Here is a 24047-nt window from a genome sequence, read left to right on the forward strand (position 1 = left end):
TCTTCTTTCACTTTGTTCCCTTTTTGTAATTTATTAAATACCCTAGTATTATATTATTAAATTCCATTTTGTGTATCATTGTCTCAAATTTCCTGCAATATGCAATCTGCTATTTATTGCTTTTAGCATGGTTTAATTTCTATTTCTGTGTTAGTTTTACAGAATTATTGTATTAGTTAATTCTGTTGTCAGTGTTTAGTGGGCTTAGCTTCTTTATGGTATGATATTTTTAATCATTTGTTTAAGGCTCTGAGAACATTAAACTGTTCTTAATAAGCCTATATCATGGGGAAAATTTTTTTCTAGTATATGAAAGGATACTTCATCTTCTCTTTCTCATTTTTCTTTTTTACTTATCCTTAAATATAGATATAATTCAGGAACAGACATCTCCCAAGTGTTCTCAGTTCTCCATCTCTGTTCACTTAGGCACTGAGGGAAAATCTAATGCTTCCATTGCTCTATGGAATTCCTATAGTATAGAAGCTTTTTGTAAATGACCATTTCTCCTTCCTCTTGATAATTGCCTCCCTTACCTCCTGACACAATAATGATTCAGTCTGTTGCACAGTTCTTCAAATTATTTTCTTCACTATAAATGTACTTCTTTTTGACACAAATGCTATACTATGTCTACTATTTGAAACTTCTCTTTGCTTCTTATGTGAATCTTGATTTCAACCAGTATCAAGATATTACATGCGATTCAAAATAATTCAAAACTTGAATTGCCATTCAGAGCCTGTTAAATTTTGTCCTCAAAGTTCCATAAAATTTTGAGGAAATTTTTCTTTTTAAAATTATAACCAATAAGCAGGCATTATTTTGTTTTTGACATTAAAATCAGGCAATGAGACATATGATGGTGTGTTTCATTGAATTATATATCTCTTGGGTCCAACTTCACATGCTCTCAATCCACTGTTTCTCCAGCTACCACTGTGGAAATCTACCTTTGCTTTCTACCCTGGAGCTCTCTGATGCCTCCAGAAATCTAGTAGTATGAAAGAATTAACTCCTCAAAAAAACACCTTTGACCAATAGGAGAACTGAATTAGAACCAGTGGATAAATGTTCCCTCTTCAATCTTTGGTAGATGGGTTGGACAATTTTAAGGAACATTCTGTAGGGCTCCTCAGAAGGCCCCATAGGGTATACCTCTAGTTGCTTACAGCAATGAACAACTCCAGAATCCATATTGATTCTTTTTTCCAATGTTATTTACATTCACTGGTGTCACTAAAGTACATAAACTACCTACAGTAGGCTATGTTTTCCAGAAAGAACTTAAGCCAAATGATTATACCAAGTACATATTAACTCATCTTTGAAGAAGAGTTATTATCATTAATATTTTACTTAGCATATTCAAGTATCATAGAAATAAGGAAAACATTCAAATTAACCAATAATTTGATTCTACATAGACTATACCAAAACTCAGTCTTTTTATTTTCTGGTGCACATAAACAAAAAAGAAGAAAATTTTAAAAATGTGAATAATACAAATCTAAATAAATAAATGCTGGAAAGAGAATCATAAATTATAAAGTTCTGCCTAGAAAACCTACTATTTTCTCCTAGGAACTATCATATGTAAAGTGTACTAGGGGTCCCATTTAACATATTAAAAACAAAGTTTCTATGGGGCCGGGATTGTGGCTCAATGGCAGAACATTTGCCTCACATGTGTAAGTCACTTGGTTTGATCCTCAGTATCACATACAAATAAATAAATTAAATAAAGGTATTGTGTCCATCTACAACTAAAAAAAAATATTTTGAAAAGTCTCTAATAAATAGATCACTTGAAAGATCCCTGAGGTAGAATACAACTTGGATTCATATACTGTTTTTTAAACTCAAAATGATTTCTTTTACACTATAAGAAACCTGGAAATATTGTAGCTCTGAAAAAAAGTATTTGTAAAGAAAGTATTCTAACATTATATACCAAGTAGTTTGGCTCACTATTTTATTATTAAAAAAACTAATTCTTATTGTGAGCAAATGGACACACAGTATTTATACAGTCTTCTAGTGGAGGCTGGGCCATCCTTACATAAACCAGAATGGGAAACAAAATGCTAACATGAAAATATAAGCACGTTCTGAGCTGAATTGGCTGATTAATGCCATCCACTATCTCCATCATAATAGATTTTAAAATTCTCACTAGCTGGAATGCAAAATTGTCCATGGTGGCATTCGTTTATAAACTTCTTCAGTATTAGTTATGCTGTCACTCATTTGTAATGGCAAATAGCTCAGAATCTGGCACATAAGAAAGAGAAGTAAAATGTCCATACACTAATGATATGAGTCAAATATTAGGAATTTAGGTAAGAAATTAAAAATCATTTAAAATATTAAAAACATTATTAAAAATGGGAAAAAATATTTTAAATTATTTAAAAGTCAATTTAAAGCCTGAATGTTGTTCATTTTGGTTTTTAATAAATTTTAAAACATCATTTTATAATATTAAAGAGGTCATTTCCTTATCATAAATATTAAAAATTATATTTAGGGTACTTTTTACAAGAGCAATTCCATATTATTCCTTTCCACATTTAAATTTGTTTCTATTATTCTTTCACATGGTGGCCTCTTCTTCAGAAATAGAATCTCACCTTTCTTTGCAGTCCTCTACAGATTATTTTTCTATGAACCACTTTCAATTCCTTGGTTAACATTGGATATTGATTATGAATGCACATATGTTACCTACTGAACTATTCCTCCATATAAAAGATTATGTCAATAAATGCAAAAACATATATCAAACATATATTAAGTGAGAAAATGAAGGCAAAGAGAAATCATGGATATAAATTAGAACTTAGAATGAAGCTAATAAATAAAATAAATACCATGAGATGTATTTGCCAACTATTTCAATATTTAGTTTGTAACAGCTGTTTTTGATGTCAAAACAGAAGAGATTATACCTGATAAACTTTATAAAGAGAAAATGGCAATACACATTGACCTCAATAAGTGCCTTAAATTAAACCCAATGAAGAACCCACAACAGCAAGCCAAAGTCTAACTGAATAAATTCAGTACCCCAGAAGTAACAGTCATCATAGAACTCCATGCCCACAAAAGTCACACAAAGGAAACAAAATGTAGAAATAAGGATCTGTTTAAGTTCTTTATATTCTATATTCTTTATAGCTAACTGGTATAGCTAGACAGTAGCCCTGAGTTCCATGGGACACAAGATAGTATAATTCATAAAGTCTCAGAGAACTGGAATTGTTAGCAAATACTAGATCTGGAATGGGCACAGACATTGGTATTAGATCTGTTTTCAAACTCAACATTGAAGCTTGATATCTGCAACCTACAGGTTCACCATCTGTAAAAACAGGATTAAGCGAGACACAGGATAAGTATCCAAAATGCTTGGGTGCAGAAGTGTTTTGGATGTTGGACTTTTTTCATGTTTTAAAATATTTATCTTTTTTAGTTTTAGGTGGACACAATATCTTCATTTTACATTTATGTGGTGCTGAGGATTGCATCCAGTGCCTCACTCATGACAGGTGAGTGCTCTACCACTGAGCCACAATCCCAGCCCCTGGATTTTTTTCAGATATTGGAATATTTGTATATACATAATGAGATATCTTGGTGACAAGACCCAAGTCTATACATGAAATTCATTCATTTCATATGCCTTTTATATACATAGCCTGAAGGTAGCAGTAAAAAGATGACATAACTGATACAGTGAAAAAAGAATGTGTTCAGAGTAACTAAGCAGGACAGTTACATATCTAAAATACCCGTATTAGCTGTTAACCAACAATAATAAAAAATGATAGACTTCAATCTCTACCTATAATGATATGTTTTGATAAAAAGTTTACTGTACACTGTATTTTTTTATTTCAGGTGAGAAAAAAAATCACTAGCAGTTGAAGGAGAAGGAGAAATGTGGAGGCACTGTCCTGGATAGCTTTTTAAAATGTTTCCTTCAGAGTCATCTGCTTCATTAATAACATTTTTTTTGTCTTAAAAGTCTTTCTTTGATTTTATAAACTGTTATGATCTCTTGTTCTGTTATAAATGCAGACTGACTTTACTTTTTCAATAAGCCCACTATACATTTTCACCATGATACCTATGGACAATTTTTTTCTCTAGTGTTAACAACATCATGTTCAATGACACTATTATCATGATCACCTTGATTCTGAAACAATTTGGCTATTTTACCAAAGGTCAGTGAGAGAACAACTGGAGCTTCACTATTGATGTTAAGATCCCCTTTGATATTCACTTCAATGGATTTCTTTACTGCTTCGTATTAGCAGATGCTTTATAACAAAAAAATGTTTAAAAATTTAATGTTGTGTCTTTCATAAATTTCTACAACCAGTTTGTTGAACAGTCACAGTTCCCTTCAATTTTTAGTTCAACTTGATAGATCTTTGCTGGTTTAATGATCAGCACAACATTAAGTGGAATGGGTTTCCTGTAAAACTGATGGGTCCACTCTTCCAATATATAATCTAGATGCTCATTTTTTGATTTATGGAATGTTTTTCTATTTTTCATTAACTTCCCTTTGCCCACATTCAGCAAAGAACTTCAGCATTTTATCTTTCTATTTCTTCATATTATAGAGGCGATCATTCCAACACCACGCTCTTCTGTAAGAGGGTTGACACACCACTGTCCAATTTCTTCAACAGTTCAAATTTCTGTGCTATAAATTAATATAAATACTTCTTCTTTTTTCTTTAACTGCTACCCACAGGAGCATTTTGTAGACCTTGTTGAAATTTTCAAAAATAACTTTACCCCACAGAACAGAGAATAAGCACCAAAGGAGGAGGAGGAGGAGGAGGAGGAGGAGGAGGAGGAGGAGGAGGAGGAGGAGGAGGAGGAGGAGGAGGAGGAGGAGGCGGCGGCGGCCACCGCTGCTGCCACCATAGCACCAGTCACTGTGAACAATGTGTGTAGATCTTGGCCGCATGCAGGGCATCATGATGAAACTACAGTTGGTGCATTTGGCTTGCAAACATCCCATTTTATTTCTTCTTTTGGGTATGCTTCTGTGGGGAAATCCAGACATGCATGGGAAAGAAATATCACAGATAAAGAAGAGGGCGATTTTTCCCCTTGGTGTTATTGGAAAAACCTGTTGTTGGCATGGTTTTTGACTGTGATCCATTATATGAGGTTAGGTATGGCATTTTCCACCTATGATATCATGTCATTGCTCAAAAAGGATTCAGATTTTGGAGTGTTTTGAATCCTGGATTTTCAGATTAGGGATACTCAATCTGTAATATGTTTACAGAACCTAAACTAATACTTGGAACATATAAATCCTAAAAAATATTCTTTCTATTCTGTAGAGCCTATAAGTGAATCCAAAGGAGGTTGGTGAAATTATTTTCCTTTCTGGACTAATGAAGAGAAGAGTACATTCACTGTCCACTCTTGACACCATCTTAATATGTCAGAAAGGCCATCACTACTGTATAATGAAAGGAAAAGGATTATTCAGTATTATTTATGTAGTAGATAACACAATGGAATAGTAATGCTGTAGTGCTGATATTCTGAATTGAATATTTTCCCCTTACAGATTTAAGTAAGATATGTCTTAAACATTTGCTTTTCTAAATACAAAATAGTATTTTTTATAAATATTAAAATATTTCAGAAATATTAACTTATTAACAAAGTAGAAATAAAAGAAGCACTGTAGGAGCAGAAATGCCACGATCTCACATTAGAGGTGAAGAAGCTGTTAGGACAGACCAGCATCAATCAAGAAATAAATTTACATACCAAAGTGGTCAGTTGTTCAATAACAAGAAAGGAGATGCCGTTCCACAAAGTATAATGTACTCATAACTCATTTCTAGTAATAAAATATCAACAAAGCCACTAATTCACTCAACAAATATTGATAATTTACCATTTGGAAGGTGGTTTGGTGAAAATAAAATCAGAGTAAAGGATGTTTGATTATGATTAAAGTAGTTCATCCAAATGATGACAGAGTTGAATTATCCCTAATGTAGAACAGAATACATTTTCCAATCTCTTTTTGTCACAGTGAAAAATTCTTATTTTAAATTACCTTTTCTCTAGGCTATTTTATTGTACTCTAAACTTGCTAAATACTACAATCTTCAAATATTATATTTCTCTACTATACACCATAAAACAGTTATAATCAATATTTTTGATATATCTATAAATTTCCTTAAAGATATACACTTAACTGATGTGGTCAGTAGATTTTTAAATTTATTGCTCACATTTTTTGTAAGAATATTTCTATTTAGAAATATTCTCTAATGAGATGAAAATTCAAATATACTTACCACATGAAGAATTTTATTCTCTGTTTCATATACAGTACAATCCTAAAAAAGAAACATGCACATTAGTTTCAAAAAATCAAGCATTCTTTAAAAAATATTTTGTGAGAAATTGCACTATAATTTGAAAAATCTTGAAATTTCATATAAAAAAGAAATATGAATAGAACAAAAACTAGACTGCTATTTCCCAAAATATCAGTAGTTGTTAGCTTAAATGATCAACTTAAAAAGATATTTTTATTTTCGTCTAAGCACGGTTTCTAAATCAGAAATTTTAAACATATATAATAAAGGATAACACATATTAAGTACACTTTTAAAAGAAAATTGAAAAATTATTATAACTATTTTTCATCTAAACTTTTACCTGTGATAAATATATTTTGTTGAAAAATCTCTAAGACTTTAAACACCAATTTATTATATATTAGAACATTAAGAAAACATTAATATTTATTTGAATAGTCACATCAAAATTTTATACTTTTATATTTTCAACTACTGTAAACTATATATTATATATGTAAAATCACTACACATTAATACCAAGTTTATAGTTCTCATCGAAATTTGATTCCCTGAAATTACAGAATCTTCTTCAAAAATTCCACCATTAATGGAACACTATTTGACCAGTTGTCCCGCTCCTCAGTATATACCCAAAGGACTTAAAATTGGCATACTACATTGATGCAACCACATCTATGTTTATAGCAGCTCAGTTCACAATAGCCAAGCTATAGAACCAACCTAGGTGTCCTTCAACAGATGAATGGATAAGGAAAATGTGGTATATATACACAATGGAATATTATTTAGCAACAACAAAGAATGAAAATATGGCATTTGCTAATAAGTGGGTGGAACTGGAATATATCATGCTAAGTGAAATAAGCCAGTCCCAAAAAACTAAAGGCCAAATGTTCTCTCTTATTGTGGATCTAACCTATAACAAGGGAGACTGGAGAGGGGAAGAATAGATGTTCACTGGATTAGACAAAGGGGAATGAAGGGAATGGAAGGGGAGGGGGATAAGAAGGACAGTAGAATTAATCAGACATAATTTTCCTAGCCTCATATTTGAATACATGACCAGGTTAACTCTGCATTATGTACAACCACAAGAATAGGATCCTAATTAGATTGTTTTATTCCATGTAGGTATAATATGCCAAAATAAATTCTACTGTCATGTATATATCTAAAAAGAACAATAAAAAATATGAATGCAAACAAAAATTCCATAATTGCATTTTTAACCTGCAACTGATTGAAATGCAATAAGAAGTGATAATAATAAGTTGATCTTTGCTTAGACACTTAATGTCTCTATGGCTCAGTTTCCTCAAGAAGTTTATAAAATGGGCATGACATATACTAGTAGTAGCTCAATAACAGTATTGTAAAAAGGAGAAAATGAGATAAATTGAACAGCACAGAAACTGATATATAGGAAGTGATAAATGTTTTAGCATGTAAAATTGTTCTGTATCATTAATTTTTAAAAACTATATTTATTTCAAAATATAAAATTAACTATTATTTTGCACATTTTGAAAAAATACCCATAGTTCACAGTACTGCATAGTTTAAAGAATGATAATCCATTTCATTTTTCCCTGATTTTAATTTTTTTAAAAAAGGAATTTTGTTTGACACAGTTTTTTAATGTTATTTCCCTATAATAACTTTTCAAGTATGCATTCATATCACAGGCAAAAACTTTTTTTCACAGGCAAATTTTCAAAAAAATATTTAGGTCTGATTAATTCTATAAACTAACAGAAATATTTATGATTAAGTCTTGGTTTTCTGATAGACCTCATGTGCAAAAGGAGAAATTTGCTACAAAGAATCATATATATGTATACGCTTACTTACACAAAGTCAATACTTAATTAATTCTAAATTATATAAACACAGGAACCAAGGTAAAGACAGAGCATTTATATTTAGAAAATGTACTTGTACTTCCATCTGAATTTATGAGAGTTCAATTTTATAGAAATCAATTTTAAACACAATTGCAGTGGGAAGAGATAAGTTGGGAAAACCTGGGAAGTTGCCCAGATTCCCCATGCTGCTTCTACAGCTTGTGATAGCTACAATGGATCAAGTTTCATATGCCTACCTTCCAGAATCACAGGATATAATTAAATGTTCAACTTCAAAGCGATTCTTTTCCTCAAGGAAAAAAGTAAATATGATAAACGTATACACTAATAGTAGTATAATAATCACATATAAAGTAACGATTTCAAGTCTCTTTAAAATATAATAATTTACTCATACATCCCCACTGTGATATAATAAAAAGGACTGTTAAAAGAATCTTAAATTGTTTCCAGTAATCGTATTGCTTATTAGTAGTAGTGTTATTATTGTGCTAAATCTGTAGTGTGTGCTTTCTAAGATGAAACAATTAAACAATTATGTGACTGCCATTTAATCACTCCTGGTGTCATTGGTAATTATTTTTAGCATAGGGAAAGCAGATACATATGTATGATTGAAGAAAACCCTAGCATTTCTTGATGTATTATGTATGTACGTCTATATATTAGTTCTGCCCACTGAAAACGCAGAGAAACAATGACCAATCTAGTGATAACAAACTTCCACAGTTTGTAGTCTTGAAATACCATTTCCTGGGCTGGGTTGTAGCTCAGCGGTAGAGTGCTTGCCTAGCACATGTGAAGCACTAGGTTCTATCCTCAGCACCACATAAAAATAAATAAAAATATTGTGTTAATTTACAACAAAAAATATTTAATAAAAGAAGACCATTTCCTAAGTTTTGGAAAATGGCTGATTTGAGATCTGGGATGGAAATTTATAAGGTGTGCTTGGATCAATATTGTGATACAAGATATAAGTAAGCTACTAAAGACTGCTAGGGTAGTGTCAACAGGATTCAGGAGTTGATATGAAGAGATTGCCACGGGTTAAAGATGGAACAATCTGAGCAACTAAAATGATAAAAATGCATTGATGGAAGTATAGTAAACACTACTAAATATTAAATACATTAAAAGTCTTATGAATAAATATTAAATTTTAAATCCACAAATTATTATGTTTTAAATAAGAGGTGTCCTCCTAAGCAGAAGAGTCAATGCAGCAATGTTCAGGGGTGAAATGATGAGATTGTAAGTGGTGTAACCTAAATGGTAAATTAATCCATTTGATGGATTAATAATTTGAAAGGACTAATATACTGGGTAGTCACTGTAGGCAGATTGGGCATGGATGAGGAAATAGGTCTCTTGAGATGTGCCCTTGGGGACAATATCTTGACCCCCTAGCACTTCCCTCCCTCTGATTCCTGGTTGCTATGAACTGAGCAGCTTTCCTCCACCATACCCTTCTGCCATGATTTTCTACCTCACCTTGGTCACAGAGTAAACCTCTGAAACTGTGAGCCCAAACTTCTTCTCCTATAAGTATTTTTTTTGTCAGATATTTTAGTCATAGTGATGAAAAACTAACACAGAAATACAAACCTAGAATTGGAGTCACTGTTGTGACTGACCTGATCATATGGTTCAAGCCTTTAGAACTAGTTTGTGCAAAGAATTTGGAAAGATCAGAGATATAGGCTATAGAATCCTTAGAATGTTGTAAGCAGAGCTTAACAGGTGATTCTGGTGGGAGCTCAAAAGACCAGAATGCTGATAGAAATGCACACAGTAAATACTGTGCCTATGAGGTTTCAAAAGGGAATGAGGACTCTATTGGGAACTGGAGTAGAGGCCATTTATTTTACTTCTTGGCAAAGAATCTGTCTATATTTTGCCTATGTCCTGTAACTTTCTGTTAGGCTGAAAGAAGGCCTGGAAGGCCAGGCAAAGTGTAGCAGAGTCAGAATTTCTGTAGGCAATCATTGAGAGGGTGATGTGTGAAGCTGTGTGAAGAAAGGCAAAGCTGCAGGGGCAACTCCCACCTCCACCCCTGGATTAAGAGATACCAGTAACATAGAAAACCTGAGGAAAAAGCCGCTGGTTTCAGACAGAACTAGTCTGAGAGAGAGCCCATAAGCACTGCAACCAGCAAGGCCATAGGCGCATGGCTGCCCAAGCCCTTTGGAGCTCACATCTCACCAATATATGCTCTGGATTCTGGACATAAAGTTATAGAACTTACTATTTTCCCAGCTGGGTTTCAATCTTACTTTGGTCCCATTCCTTTTTTCTATGTGCCATCTCTCCCCTTTGGAATGGAAATGTTTACTCTGTCCCATTATATATTCGATGTATATAATTCACTTTTGATCTTCATAGAGGCTCATAGCCAACAGTTGACCTTAAGTATTAGAGTGGACTTTGGACTTTGACTTCTGGGCAGTGCTGTGGGGACTCTTGGAGATGTATTAAATGCATTTTGCATTGGGAGATGGGCATGAACTATTTGGGGATGGGGTGGAAAGTTATGGTTTGAATATGAGGTGTCCTCCAAAAGTTAAGGAAACAATGAAAAAATGTTCAGAAGTGGAATAATTAGATTACAAGAGCTGTAACCTAATTGGTGGACTAATGCATTTGGTAGAATACAAATTTGAAAGGACTACTGTACTACGGTGATCACCATAGGCAGATGGGGCATGGCTGGGGGAAGCAGACTTCTGAGGTTGAGCTCTTGGGGATTATATCTTGGTCCCTGCACCTCTCCCTCACTCTCTGCTTCCTGGTTGCCAAGATCAGCTTTTCTCTGCCACACCCTTTTGCCATGATGTTCTGAACCATGAACCCAGAGCAACTGAGCTGGCCAATCATGGACTGAACCTCTGAAACTATGAGCTCAAAATAAACGTTTTCTCCTCCAAGTTGTTCTTGTCAAGTATTTTGTTCACAGTGATGCAAAGATGACTATCATACTAACATATCCAAAGTATATGTGGTAGTATTGTAATGATAATAAAAATTAAACTAACTGAAGAATGTATAATAGATATATAATTCTCAATTCAGGAAATATTAATCAACTCTGCTAGAAATAAACAGATAAATAAATAGTAAAATTTAGGGAGAAAGGCTGTCACAAAAAAAATGTTAAAACATGTAGCACTCAAGAGGTTTTCATGCAGTTTCAAGTTTTGATAACTTCAGAAGAATAAATGCCACAAAATTATGTAAACCAATGTGAAAGTCCAATTATTTTTATTTACAAAATACTGATCCATTTCTTACTAAAATTCAAAATGAGCACTGGGTTGTGCTATACATTACTCTATTCAAATTTTAAGTTTTGTAACTTTCATCAGCTGTGGCATGGTGACCAAAAGGATCATATTTGTAATCCTGGATTTAAGATTATTTAAAAATTTAAATATTGGTACATACTTGACAATTTTGACATAACCCCACAAAACAAAGGGAAATACATGAAGTGCATTGTATATATCAATATAAGGGAAATATATGAGGTGACTAAGGTGGCCAAGTTTTTCTCAGATCAAAGTCTAAAAATTGTCATATACAAATATTAAAATTCAAAAGTTGTTATGTAAAATATTATGATTTTAAAAGACATTAAAATAACTATTTTCAATTACATTTTTGTAAGTGATAAGTTTTTAAAGCTTAAATTTGCACTAACACATATGAGACAGTTTGGAGAAGTGCCATAGAGGCGCAATTATGGGACTGGAAGAACAGTCCCTTAACTTAGCTTCTTTCTCTAAAAAAAATCAGGATAGGCAGCTTTTAATTAGATCTTGGAAACAGTAGGTTTTTAGATAGGGAAAGGCATGGCTGTAAAAGCCATGTACCTATATTTAAGCATAGTAAGTTATTGCAATAATTTTTAGATTTAGTCCCCCCCCCACATTTGTAAATCTATTAGGGAATAGGTTAAAATGCAGTGTCCCAGGTTTCATCCCCCAGAAATACAGAATCAGGAGATTTAGAATAGAAGCCTCCATGATGATTTTGATGATAGTTGGTATTTTGAGAAACACTTGATCTATTTTACAGGATTACCTTATGATAGAGGAACATCAACTCAAACCAAAAATTATCAAATATACAGAATTTATAAATCAGTAAACTGACTTAAAAACAGTATCTGCTGGCTCACCCTAAACAGTTGTCATTTCCTTAAAACTGTGTGTTTCAGTTACACATTCCCACAATTTTTTTTCCTCCCAGAAAACTTACCTTTAAAATAGCTTACTACTTTGGAACAGCTACTTCTACTTATTTGAATCTTTACCTTCTTTTAGCAAGATCTGCTTCTTCCTTATTGAAAGCCAGGGGCTTACACAAGGGTGTAAAGGTGAGGACACAGCATATTGAAAATCAAATAAAAAAACAAAACCACACAGACAATGCATATTAACATGCTACTTTATATTAGGGTGAAGAGAAACTAAATGACTACATCCTATTTTGTTAAGCAATAATTTTATGTAATTCATTTTATCATGCTAAATATTTAAATAGCACTATTTACTCTGGGGTATTCATTTTATTAGTAAGTTATTTGACTTCCATCAAAATGTGATTTTAAAATATTTGCTTCACAATTGTGGGTTTTATTAATATTTCAGGGCCAAAGCTTTTCCCAAAATTTGTATTTCAGGTTTTAAAAAGAAAATAACACTACATATGCAGAAATCTATATTTCATAAACCTATTCATGTTATGGGAATGTACATCTCTGACATTCTAGTTATCTTTAGATGAATATTAAATTTAGATTTTAAAAACTGAATTTAGAACTTTGGCACCATATATTACCTTCAGCAGATCAAACTGTCTTTTCTCTTCAGTAGCTCAAGCTGTCTTTTACAATACATGTAAAAAATGATTGTGTTTCTTCTTTATTCTTTTACATACAATGCTTCTACAAACTATATGATGCACATTTAAAGGGGTGAATTCCTAATGAGAAAATATTCATAAAACAAGGAACATCTCATTTTTATCACTTCTTTTTAGAAAAGTATATGCATTGAAACATCTTCCCAAAGATGAGCTACACAGCCACGCAGATCATAAACAGTTATATTTTCTGTGCAAAAATGTTGTAATTGTGAAACTGAGCAAAATACACAGAACAAATTTTATTCCAACATGTTACCATTGATATTCCATACTTGGTCAACAAGTTTTAAGCACCTGGAGTCATAATGCTCAGAATAAGTTGTACTTTTCATTAAGTGTCTATTATAGTCATAATAATAGTATATAGGTTATTAATATTAAATACATAGAGAGTGAAGGGAAATAGTTTATGCCTCTAGTGCTATATACAATTGTATTTCATAGAACTTCATAAATAAACATGTTGTAAACTTTCATCTATCTCACTGTATATATTATAGTACACTTTTCCAATTAATAAAAAATATCATTTTGCTTAGAAATCTTTGATAATGGTATGCTTATACCACATAATTTAAACATATTCTCTTATTACGCTATTGGAATGTCTTTATATGCCTAAGTGATTAATTCCAGCAATGAGTTAGTTTCATATTATTTTTTATTTCATTTCTTCCTTTATGCATTTAAAACAAAATTCAGTTCATCAAAATGTTTTGTGGCATCTTAATTGTGGTCCTTGCCCATCATGATTGCATTGCTTAGTGGAAAATAAAACATTAAAAAATATTACAAGGTAGACAAGATAAATGCTAACAAAAGATCCCATAAAATGGAGGAAAATTCTGATTTGATAATCCTGGAATATCTACCTAGGGGAGATGATACTTTAGCTGGCTACAAATGGCTTTCAAATCTGAAAATTGGTGATTCACAGGAAAAAAAAACATTTCTTCAGAGGAGTGTGAACTTTATTCCCATACATGGGAACTTATAGAGATGTTTGAATACTGAATTTGTTTTACAAAAATGATGATGAAGAAGTTACAGATTTTGAAGGGTCAAACTTAGATGTACGAAGATCAGTTAGACTGCACTTTCAAAATAAAATGTTATATGCAATCAGGGCTCAAACTGAGGTTATGATGATGGAGGGGGAATGAGGTTAAGTGGATGATATGCAAGTAGAAATGAGAGAATTAGATGATTGATCTCACACAGAGGATAATGAGGAAAGTTAAACACAACTTCAGGGTTTTAAATTTGAGCAAATGAATGAATGGTATATTAGAAATGGAGACAATAATTTGGGGAGATTAAAATAATTATATTTTGGGCATGTGAAATTAGGAGTGGATGAAAGATGAAACATACTATATAGAACTGTCTAGAAAGCAGCTAAGAAAATTGAATTAGAACAGAAAAAGAGCCAGATCTTTGAGATATTTACATTAAGGTGATAATGCAAGCTATAAGAAAACAAAATCAATGTATAATAAAAATCAGAATATGTATGATAGGAATACAGATAAGGAAGAATCTCAGAGGATACTTACTTAGGAGCCAGATAGAGGAAGAGTTAGTCACAAGGCTAGGATTAAATGAAGAAAGTGATAGTAAAGAGACAAGATAACATAGTTTTAGAGCTAGACCTTTTTTTAAATACTTATTTTTTAGTTGTAGTTGTCAATACCTTTAACTTTTTATTTAATTTTTTATGTGGTGCTGAGGAATGTTTATAGCAGCACAATTCACAATAGCTAAACTGTAGAGCCAAACTAGATGCCCTTCAGTGAATGAATGGATAAAAAATGTAGCATATATACACAATGGAATTTTACTCAGCAATAAAAGAAAATAAAATCATGGCATTTGCAGGTAAATGGATGTAGTTAGAGAAGATAATGCTAAGTGAAGTTAGCCAATCCCCCCAAAAAAATGCCAAATGTTTTCTCTGATATTGAAACTTTAGTTGAAAAGGATAAGCAGTGGAATTTAGATGTGGAATTTAGATGTTCTTCTAAGAAATGTTTTGAGATAGAAAAGTACTATAAAAATATTTTCGTGGGGAGCAGGGTCAAAGTGATAGGGAAAAAGGGAATAGAAAAGAAGCTAAAGAGAGGCAGTTTAGAACTTACCATCATATTCTAATTTATGAGAACTAGATGAACATATTTAAATAACTCAGCTAATGTAAAAATTATAAATTGAAAGAATGTCAAAACAATGCTTTATATAACATGATTCTGAGCACACACATAAAATATCCGGACTGACGAGTGATTAAAAGGAAAAACAACAACATAATTCACAATAGCTAAGCTATGGAACCAACTTAGATGCCCATCAACAGATGAACGAATAAAGAAATTGTGGTATGTGTGTGTGTGTGTGTGTGTGTGTGTGTGTGTAATGAAATATTACTCCGCCATAAAGGAGAATGACTTTATGACATTCATTGGTAATGTTAAGTGAAATAAGCCAATCCCGAAAAAACAAAAGTCAAATGGTCTCTGTGATATGTGGAAGCTAATCCACAACAAGGGGAATGAAGGGAAAGGAGGGGATTAGAAATAGGAAAGATAGTGGAATGAATCTGATATAACTTTCCTATGTACATATATGAACGCACCACAGTGAATCTCAATATTGTGTATGTCTACAAGACTAAGATCCTAATCAAAATAAGATATATTCCATGCTTGGATAAATATATATAAATGAACTCTACTTTTATGTATGACTAAAAGTAACAATAAAAATAAATGTATTGCCATGCTTTTTTAGATTTTTATTTAAAGAATAAAATGGAATATAACTATATTGCATCTAAAAACAGAATAATAAAGTTGCAAATTCATCAACTAGGGGAAAGAATGCACAGATCTCATTAGAAAATTAAGAAAGGTAAAGACTGCCAAGAAAAGATTTATATGAGCTACTTATTCCTCAGAGGAAAGAGAGACCATGATGTAGTAAGGACTGCAGTTAATTACTTAGAGAGGAGCAAAAGCAAAATTTATTTTGTAAAAAGAAAGGAAAAACTCTATTTTTCCCACTAGTTTTGATCCATTTTGTAAGTGCTTTTACATTTAAAAAGTTTCTAACAACTTTTGCACACGTGAAGGAGTATATTCCATTTTTAGTAATGAGCTATAACACATTTTCCACTTATTCTCAGTCTGATTACTTTTACAGTTTTCTGCCTTACAACATCTCAAGCTGAGTACTGATAGATGACAAAATTACTTCATCAAGATACTTTCATGCATACATACAGCAATGGCCCAAAATAACACTCTCTTATAAAATGTTCTGGGACAACAAATGTTTTATGTCCATGCTGTCCAATTCAACAGCCATTAGACAAAGTGGCCACTAAGCACTTGAAATGTGGCTACTGCAAAATAGGAACAGAATGTATAATTTCACTTAATTTACATTTCGATAGCTATATGCAGCTAGTTGTTACTGTATTAATATCACAGGTCTAAAGAAATATACTGTAGACTGTTCAAAAGTTACAAAACATGAAGCCATTTAACAAAAAATCCAAACAAATAAGACAATATCTAGCAAAAATACATGAAAGGACTTAATTTCCAGATATGAATCAAATGCTTCCCTTATTATTCTTTCCACAAAAGGCAGATTCCCATCTTATGACATCTGTACTAGCAGAGCAGTACAATGAAACCAATTCTCTCTGTAGGATAATATATGGAAAAAAAAAGCTTTGAAAAGGAGATCAAAGTATTCATCACACAGATTTGTGAACATAGAGAAAGTACGTGCCAGGGACAAAAGACTTGAAATTTATGGAAGATGAAAGTCCAGATTAAATTTAGATTCATCAAAAACTGATATGTGACTGTCCTGATTGTAAAGGAAGGTGTTCATGTTGAATAGACAGGCTCTGGCATTCTTGAAAGTGTTACCTAAATGCCATAGTTTGGCTCCAATTTCATCTCTAAATGTCCTTGGAAAATAAGGCAGATGTATAATTTCCCTACAAATACTTTCTTCGCACTTTCTTCATTATTTGACCAACTCAATGACCAAAAATGTGTTCATGTTTCTATCATCATTGTTTTGAGAGAAAAAAAGGGAGGCTATTTGTTGAAATTTTTAAAATGACAAACTTTTGCAAGAATTATCTAAGATCTTTATTAGACTAAACAGGGTTATGAATTATAAAGAAAGAACAAAAAAATAGGTTGGAAGGAGAATATAGGTGGGCATGATCTTAATGGTCATCTATCCCCCTGCTTTACAGATAAAGAGAGAGACAGAGAAGGTAAATGATTCTCTTGAGTAGGCACAGATACTTAGCAATAAAACTGTGACTATGACTGTTATCTTTTTTTAATATTTATTTTTATTTGCAATTGGACACAATACCTTTATTTAATTAATTTTATGTGGTGCTGAGGATCGAACCTGGGGCCTCACACATGCTAGGCAAGTGCTTTACTGCTGAGCCACAGCCCCATCCCTGACTGTTGTCTTTTAATACTTCCCTTGTTCGTTCCACCACAACCCAAAGCATTTGTTATGTATTGGATCTATAATGACCCCCCAAATCTCATATGTTAAAGGTTTGGTCCCAATTCCTGGAAGTGACTGGATCATGAGGGCTCTAACCTCGTCAATGAATTAATCCATTGCCTTCAATGGATTATTTGATAGCATTATTGGGAGGTGTTGAATACTCTAGGTAGCAGGGTCTAGTTGGAGGGAGGAGTCACTGGGGCCATGCCCTGGGAGAATACATCTTTTCCCTGGACCCTTTCTTTCCTTTCCAGTTGCCATGAGGTAAATAGCTCTCTTCCACCATAATATTTTGCCTAGCCTCAGTCCAAAGCAATGGAGCCAGCTCATCATGGATGGAAATCTTTGAAACCATGAGCCAAAATAAATCTTTCCTCCTTTAAGTTCTTTTTCAGAGAGTTAGTCCCTGCAATAAAAATGTGACTAACACAAAAGTCCTTACTCTAATGGAAGTTAGTATCAGATTGTCAAAGAAGTAAACAAATTGTTTCTAAGGTAAATACAGTTAATTACTGAATTGCTTTTTTTCTATTAACATTAATATCTCAGGTTCTAACATGGTTAATCATAGTCTGCATTATATGGGAGACCCAATGAATTATCTTTCTCTTAGACAAGTATAATTAGTAGAGAAAAATAGTAATAACCATGCCTATACCCACTTCACAGAGTTGCCATGAGCATAACAACTGTGTTTACCTACCTACAAACATTAAGTTACATGGTAATGTTCTATAAAACACACAAAAAAGGCAAATGTTAGCTGTTGACTGGATGTAGGAGTAAGAAATTAGATGATCTCTAAGATCCCTTTCAACAAAAGGCCCTGACTCCATAATTCTATTCTTCAGTTGTATTTACACCCACAACTGTAGTCATTTTCCACCTACTATCTACAATGATGTATTCTATACACATTTATGGATATTAAATGGACTATATGCTTAAATGGTGATAACACATTAATCAATATCATGATACATTAAGGAAGGATATTTAGCAAACATAACATCAATGTCAATTACCTAACAACACAGTAGTGATGTGACCTATAATTGGCACACATTTCTTGATCATTGACTTCTTACCACAGCATTATGTCAAGTCATGTATTATTTTACTTAGTAGTCTAGAGAAAAATATGCAATACAATCTAAAATATATGAGGGTGAAAAAAACAATGAAATAAAATTCTAAAGGGAAAAAGTAACAAATGGCTCAAATTACGGCAAGAAAAAACCCCACACGACTGTGCATGCAATATAAACTGGTAGCCACAGGCAACAAAAGCAAAAATAAACAAATGGGATTATATCAACCTAAAAAGTTTTGGCACAGCAAAAGAATCAACAAAAGAATGGAATAGATGATAATATTTGCAAACCATATATCTAATAAGGAATATACAAAATCTTAAAAGAACTTACAGCTCGATAGCAAAAAATAAATAAACCTAATTTAAAAATGGGCAAAGGACCTGAACAGATATTTTGCCAAAGAAGATATACAAATGGCCAACATGTATATGAAAAGATGCTCAAAATCACTCACAATCAAGGAAATGCAAATCAAAACCAAAATGAGATATCATCTCATAACTGTGAGGATGACAATTATAAAAAAATCAAAAGATAATAAGTGTTGGTGAGGATGTAAGTTGGTATTGTTGGTAGTAATGTAAATTTGTATAGCCAATAAGAAAAAAGCAGTAAGGATGCTCAAATAGTTAAAAACAGAACTATCATATGATCCAGCAATCTCACTTCTGTGTATATATCCAACAAAGTAAATAAATAAAAATAAATAAAATCACTATTTCAAAGAGATTTCTGTACTCTCATATTCATTGTAACCAAGATACACAATATCTAAGATACAAGAAAAAAACCTATGTGTCTCACATTGGTAAATATTTAAAAAATGTTATATATACACAAGTGCACATGTGTGTGAAAACATTATTCAGCCTTAAAAAAGAAGGAAATATTGCCATTTGAGACAACATGGATGAACCTGGAGTATGTTATGCCAAGTGAAATAAGCCAAACATAAAAAGACAAATACTTCATGATTCTCAATATGGAATCTAATAAACAAAGTTTAAGTCATAGTAACAAAGAATGGAATGATGGTTATCAGGAATAGGGGGTGGGAGAATGATACTAATCAAAAGGTACAAAATTTCAGTCACCAGATGAACAACTCTGGAGACCTAATGCACAGCATAGTGACCATAGTCAACAATAATGTACTGCATACATAAAATTTACTGAAAGGGTAGATCACCCACCCCACATTTGTAACTATGTGGTAATAGACATGTTAATTAGCTTGTTTGTGGTAATAATTTCACAATGTACACATATATCAAAATATCATACATACACCTTAAATATATATAATTTTGTCAATCATATCTCAAAAAGGCTGTAAAAATGTAAATTGATATCTACAAAGAGAGAAGCAGGGCAGATGCTAAGGAAGCAAAGACGACCACCAACATAAGCAGTCTGAGGAAGTGAGAAAGGCATTTAGGTGAAAGTGAAAGCATAATTAGAGTCTGGAAGAATAAACAGGGATTATCCAGGCATAGGGTAAGGTACACTCAAGGGATAAGGAGCAATATGGTTAGAAAGGCATAGGGGTGAGAACCAGATGTATGCAGGGAATTAGATATAGTTGGTTCTTATTAAATTCAAAATGTGAAGTAATAAAAACTGAAATAGTAGATTAATAAGGTAGGCTGGCACTCAACCATTCTTAAAGAATTTATTTATGTTGTACATGAAGTGGGGATTTCAGAAGAGATGTAGGCAGAAGTGTTATGATCAAATGCACCATTGATATCAATTCCTCTGGTTGTTATATGATTTAAGAGGAATAAAGAATAATTAGGGAGATTTCTGCCAATAAGGTTTTCTACAATGATTTTCTTTCATTCTACATGCTACATAAGATAATCCTCATTACAGAATGGCTTTGGGTATAGTTCATTTACAATTGGCTAGGTAAAGCAAATATTATTATTATATTAAAAATGACTCAGTCCTTGTATCCAAATTATAGAAAATTTCTAAAGCAAAATTTGTAAATGTAATACAAAATTGTTATAGCAAATGATTAATAGAATATTTGTTGATTTAATTATCAATAAATTCAAAATAAGATGGATTTTCAGGCTTTCTGAAGCTTGCATTTGATACTTTAAAATTTTATGTCTTACTATGAAAACCTAGACCATAAATGACGTTAAAAATAAAAAAGCAACAAGACTGAGCATAAAATTTGGAAATTATCAGGTTTACAAAGTTCTAGGAGACATATAAAATGGAGAAAAATCTTAAACTTAATTGCTAGCTTTTGATTTCTTTTTGAAATAGAAAAACCATTGTTTTAACAAGTGGTCTGAAGATATATTCTAATTGTAGTATTTTTTTACTTTGATCATCATTAATAAGCATCAGGTTAGGAAGTTTTAATGTCAGAACTTCCTATATCTATAAGTAAATTGATTACAGGTTTCCATATGAAAAGGTCAATTAGAGTCAGAAGCACTAGGTTTGAATTCTCATAACTGGGCAAATCACTTAATCTGTCTGTGTCTGTTGCCATTATGTAAAACTGAGATGAAAATATCTACTTCCCAAGTTTATTATAAGGATTAAATGAGATGATGTATTTAGAAATGCTTTGTAAATTGTGAAATATTATACAAATAGTTGTTCTCTTAGACTCTATTTTTTTTTCCTTTTTGCAGTACTGGGGATTGATTACAGTGGTGCAATTACCACTGAGCTACATCCTTAGCCTTACTTATTTTATTTTTTGGTACCAGGGTTGAACCCAGGGGCACTTAACCATTAAGCCACATCCCCAGCCCTTTCTAGAATTATTTTATTTAGAGACAGGGTCTCTCTAACTTGATTAGAGCCTTGCTAAGTTTCTATGGCTGGCTTTGACCTTGAGATCCCCCTGCCTCAGCCTTCCCAGCCACTGGTATTACAGGCATGAGCCACTTAGTCTGGCTCAGCCTTATTTATATTTTATTTTGATGGCTGAGGACTACTTTGTTTCTCTGAGAGAGAGTATTGCTAAATTGCCCAGGCTGACCTCAAATTTGTAATCCATCCTCCTTCCTCAGATTCCTGAGTTGCTAGTATTATAGGCATGTATCACTACACCAGCTTAGACATAGTTTTTATATTCATGATTACATTATACAAAGACCTATACTGTTATAGAGTGACTGAAACACAAGAAGGACCTGACATTTATTTCCTTTCAGTTCAGAAATTCTCAACTCCAAGGACAAACTTAGAGAAGGCAGGTCCTTTGCCTAAGTAATTGCATACCATGAGAAAACTAGATTAATATTGATTTCTTTCATTTAACAAATACTTATTTATCAACATCCATGCAAGCCTCCTACCATAAAATTATTTAAGGTCTAGTGAAATAGACACTTTACAGAAAAATAAAAACAATGTTTAATTAGCTCTGTAATTGGTTAAAAACATAATGGCATGTACTGCTACTAACCAGCCAAAAAAAAAAAAGAAACTTCACTTTATGAAAGGAACCTGATACCTAATACTTCAAAATATAAAAAATCATCAAATTACTGTAGTCACTATATATTAGAAACCTAATTTTAGACTTTGTTACAGCAATTTGATTAGGTTGATTGTGAATAACTTAGTAGTATGGTGAGAAACGTACCACTTTTAGCTCTTGAGACATCTAAAATGTCTTAACTTGGCTCTGGTGTCATATTTTGGAGAGATTAGAGGAAACTTCCCACCAGAAGTGATGTGTAAATTGAAGTTAGAAGGATGAGAGGAGTTAAAGGTGAATGAAGAGTTTTGGGCAAAATATGTGAGAAGGTTTTAGAGACCAATTTTTTTTTAATTAAAAGGCAGTAGTAGTAAGAATAAAGTCTATAGTGCCACAGGAACTTGGCAGACATAAGAAATGTGTTCATGCATTACCTTTAAAGTCAGGGAAGGAATATGAATTCTATATTGAGGCTTATGATAGATAATACATCAAGAATTTTCAAGCAGTGATTAATATGACCACTATATCAAACTTTGATAATTGTTCTATTATAATCCTATATCCTTATATTTAAGTTCCATGCTGTTTTTTTTTCTTTTTTGAAAAATTTTTATTCATTTTTTATTTGTTCTTTGTAGATATACATGACAGTAGAGTGTATTTGACATATTATACATATATGGAGTGTAACTTATTCTAATTAGGATCCCTTCTTGTTGTTGTACTACTGTTCTGTTTTGTCATTAACTAAAATTGAGAAGAATTTATTATTTGTGAATAATACGTATATGTATAGTAAACTACATAAACAAGGACTGAAAGAATTGTAATGCATTTCGCTGTCATTTATTTTTAAGTCAATAAAAAATGAACCCATTTATTTATAATCATTACAGTCTTTCACTTGACAACAAAAGACTAAAGTCCCAATAGTTGTATAAGTGCATAAACTAATCTTTTAGTACATAGACCCTTGGGGATGGAGACAAGGAAGAAGCCATTTTTTTTTCAGTAAAATGGGTCTCTAACAAATGCCCAGTGTTCAAAGTTCTGAAACTTAAGCAAAATAAAAATTTCAATGTACCAATGAACAGAAAACTCATTATACTGACATTATAATTTTAATAGCTTTGTTTGGACAGCATGAAGAAGCAATAAGCTATTTCCCATAATGAACTATTTTTTTTATTGTACATGTCTTGAATCAAGACCCAAATGATTTTAAATGGCCTACCAGATAACTATTAATTGTACATATTTTGTTTCCATCATATATTTGTTAACTAGTCTTAATTTCTCCCACTACACTATCAGTATTTTTCAAAGAAGAAACCCTATATTTTAATGTGTTGTCTAATTTCTCAAGGTGCTCTGTATACTCTATAAAAATTAATGTGAACTTTTAATATTTGATTCTATTTATTCCCTACTTTCATTTTAGATAATAAATATTTTATATTGGTTTTACAGATAAAGTATAAAAATGAAAAAAATTCAAACCCATATTTTTTTAAAACAAAATTTCGAATTACCAAATTAGCACAGTACATTTAGTTTTTTCACACTTATGTTTTGTACAAAAATAGATTGAGTTTCACAGTTTTAAAAGTGAGTATGGTTTTAAACTTTAATCTACATAATCTCAGCAGTTATTTTCAACAAAAATAAATTAGGCTTTCTCTGCATAAAGATTTGTATTAAAAGAAAATATCACAAAAATCTACATTCATACAACAAAACTAACATTTCTTTGTAGTAA

At 32.1% G+C, this 24047-nt stretch overlaps 1 protein-coding gene and 1 long non-coding RNA gene across 7 annotated transcripts in view; one reads left to right on the plus strand and one right to left on the minus strand.

Annotated features, from left to right (window-relative positions):
• The window catches only part of LOC144371785 (uncharacterized), a 109976-nt gene extending 105218 nt beyond the window's left edge, over positions 1–4758 (plus strand). For both annotated transcript variants that reach the window (XR_013431898.1, XR_013431899.1), the window contains 2 exons: positions 3476–3551; positions 3904–4758. This is a non-coding gene — a long non-coding RNA (uncharacterized LOC144371785). The remainder of the gene's footprint in view (positions 1–3475; positions 3552–3903) is intronic.
• The window catches only part of Cnksr2 (connector enhancer of kinase suppressor of Ras 2), a 263374-nt gene that overhangs the window by 163500 nt on the left and 75827 nt on the right, over positions 1–24047 (minus strand). For all 5 annotated transcript variants that reach the window (XM_040268915.2, XM_040268994.2, XM_005334818.4 and 2 more), the window contains exon 5: positions 6357–6398. In XM_040268915.2, coding sequence (XP_040124849.1) covers positions 6357–6398 — 42 coding nt within the window. The remainder of the gene's footprint in view (positions 1–6356; positions 6399–24047) is intronic.

Source organism: Ictidomys tridecemlineatus, chromosome X (assembly GCF_052094955.1).
Source record: "Ictidomys tridecemlineatus isolate mIctTri1 chromosome X, mIctTri1.hap1, whole genome shotgun sequence".
NCBI classification, from domain to species: Eukaryota; Metazoa; Chordata; class Mammalia; order Rodentia; family Sciuridae; genus Ictidomys; species Ictidomys tridecemlineatus.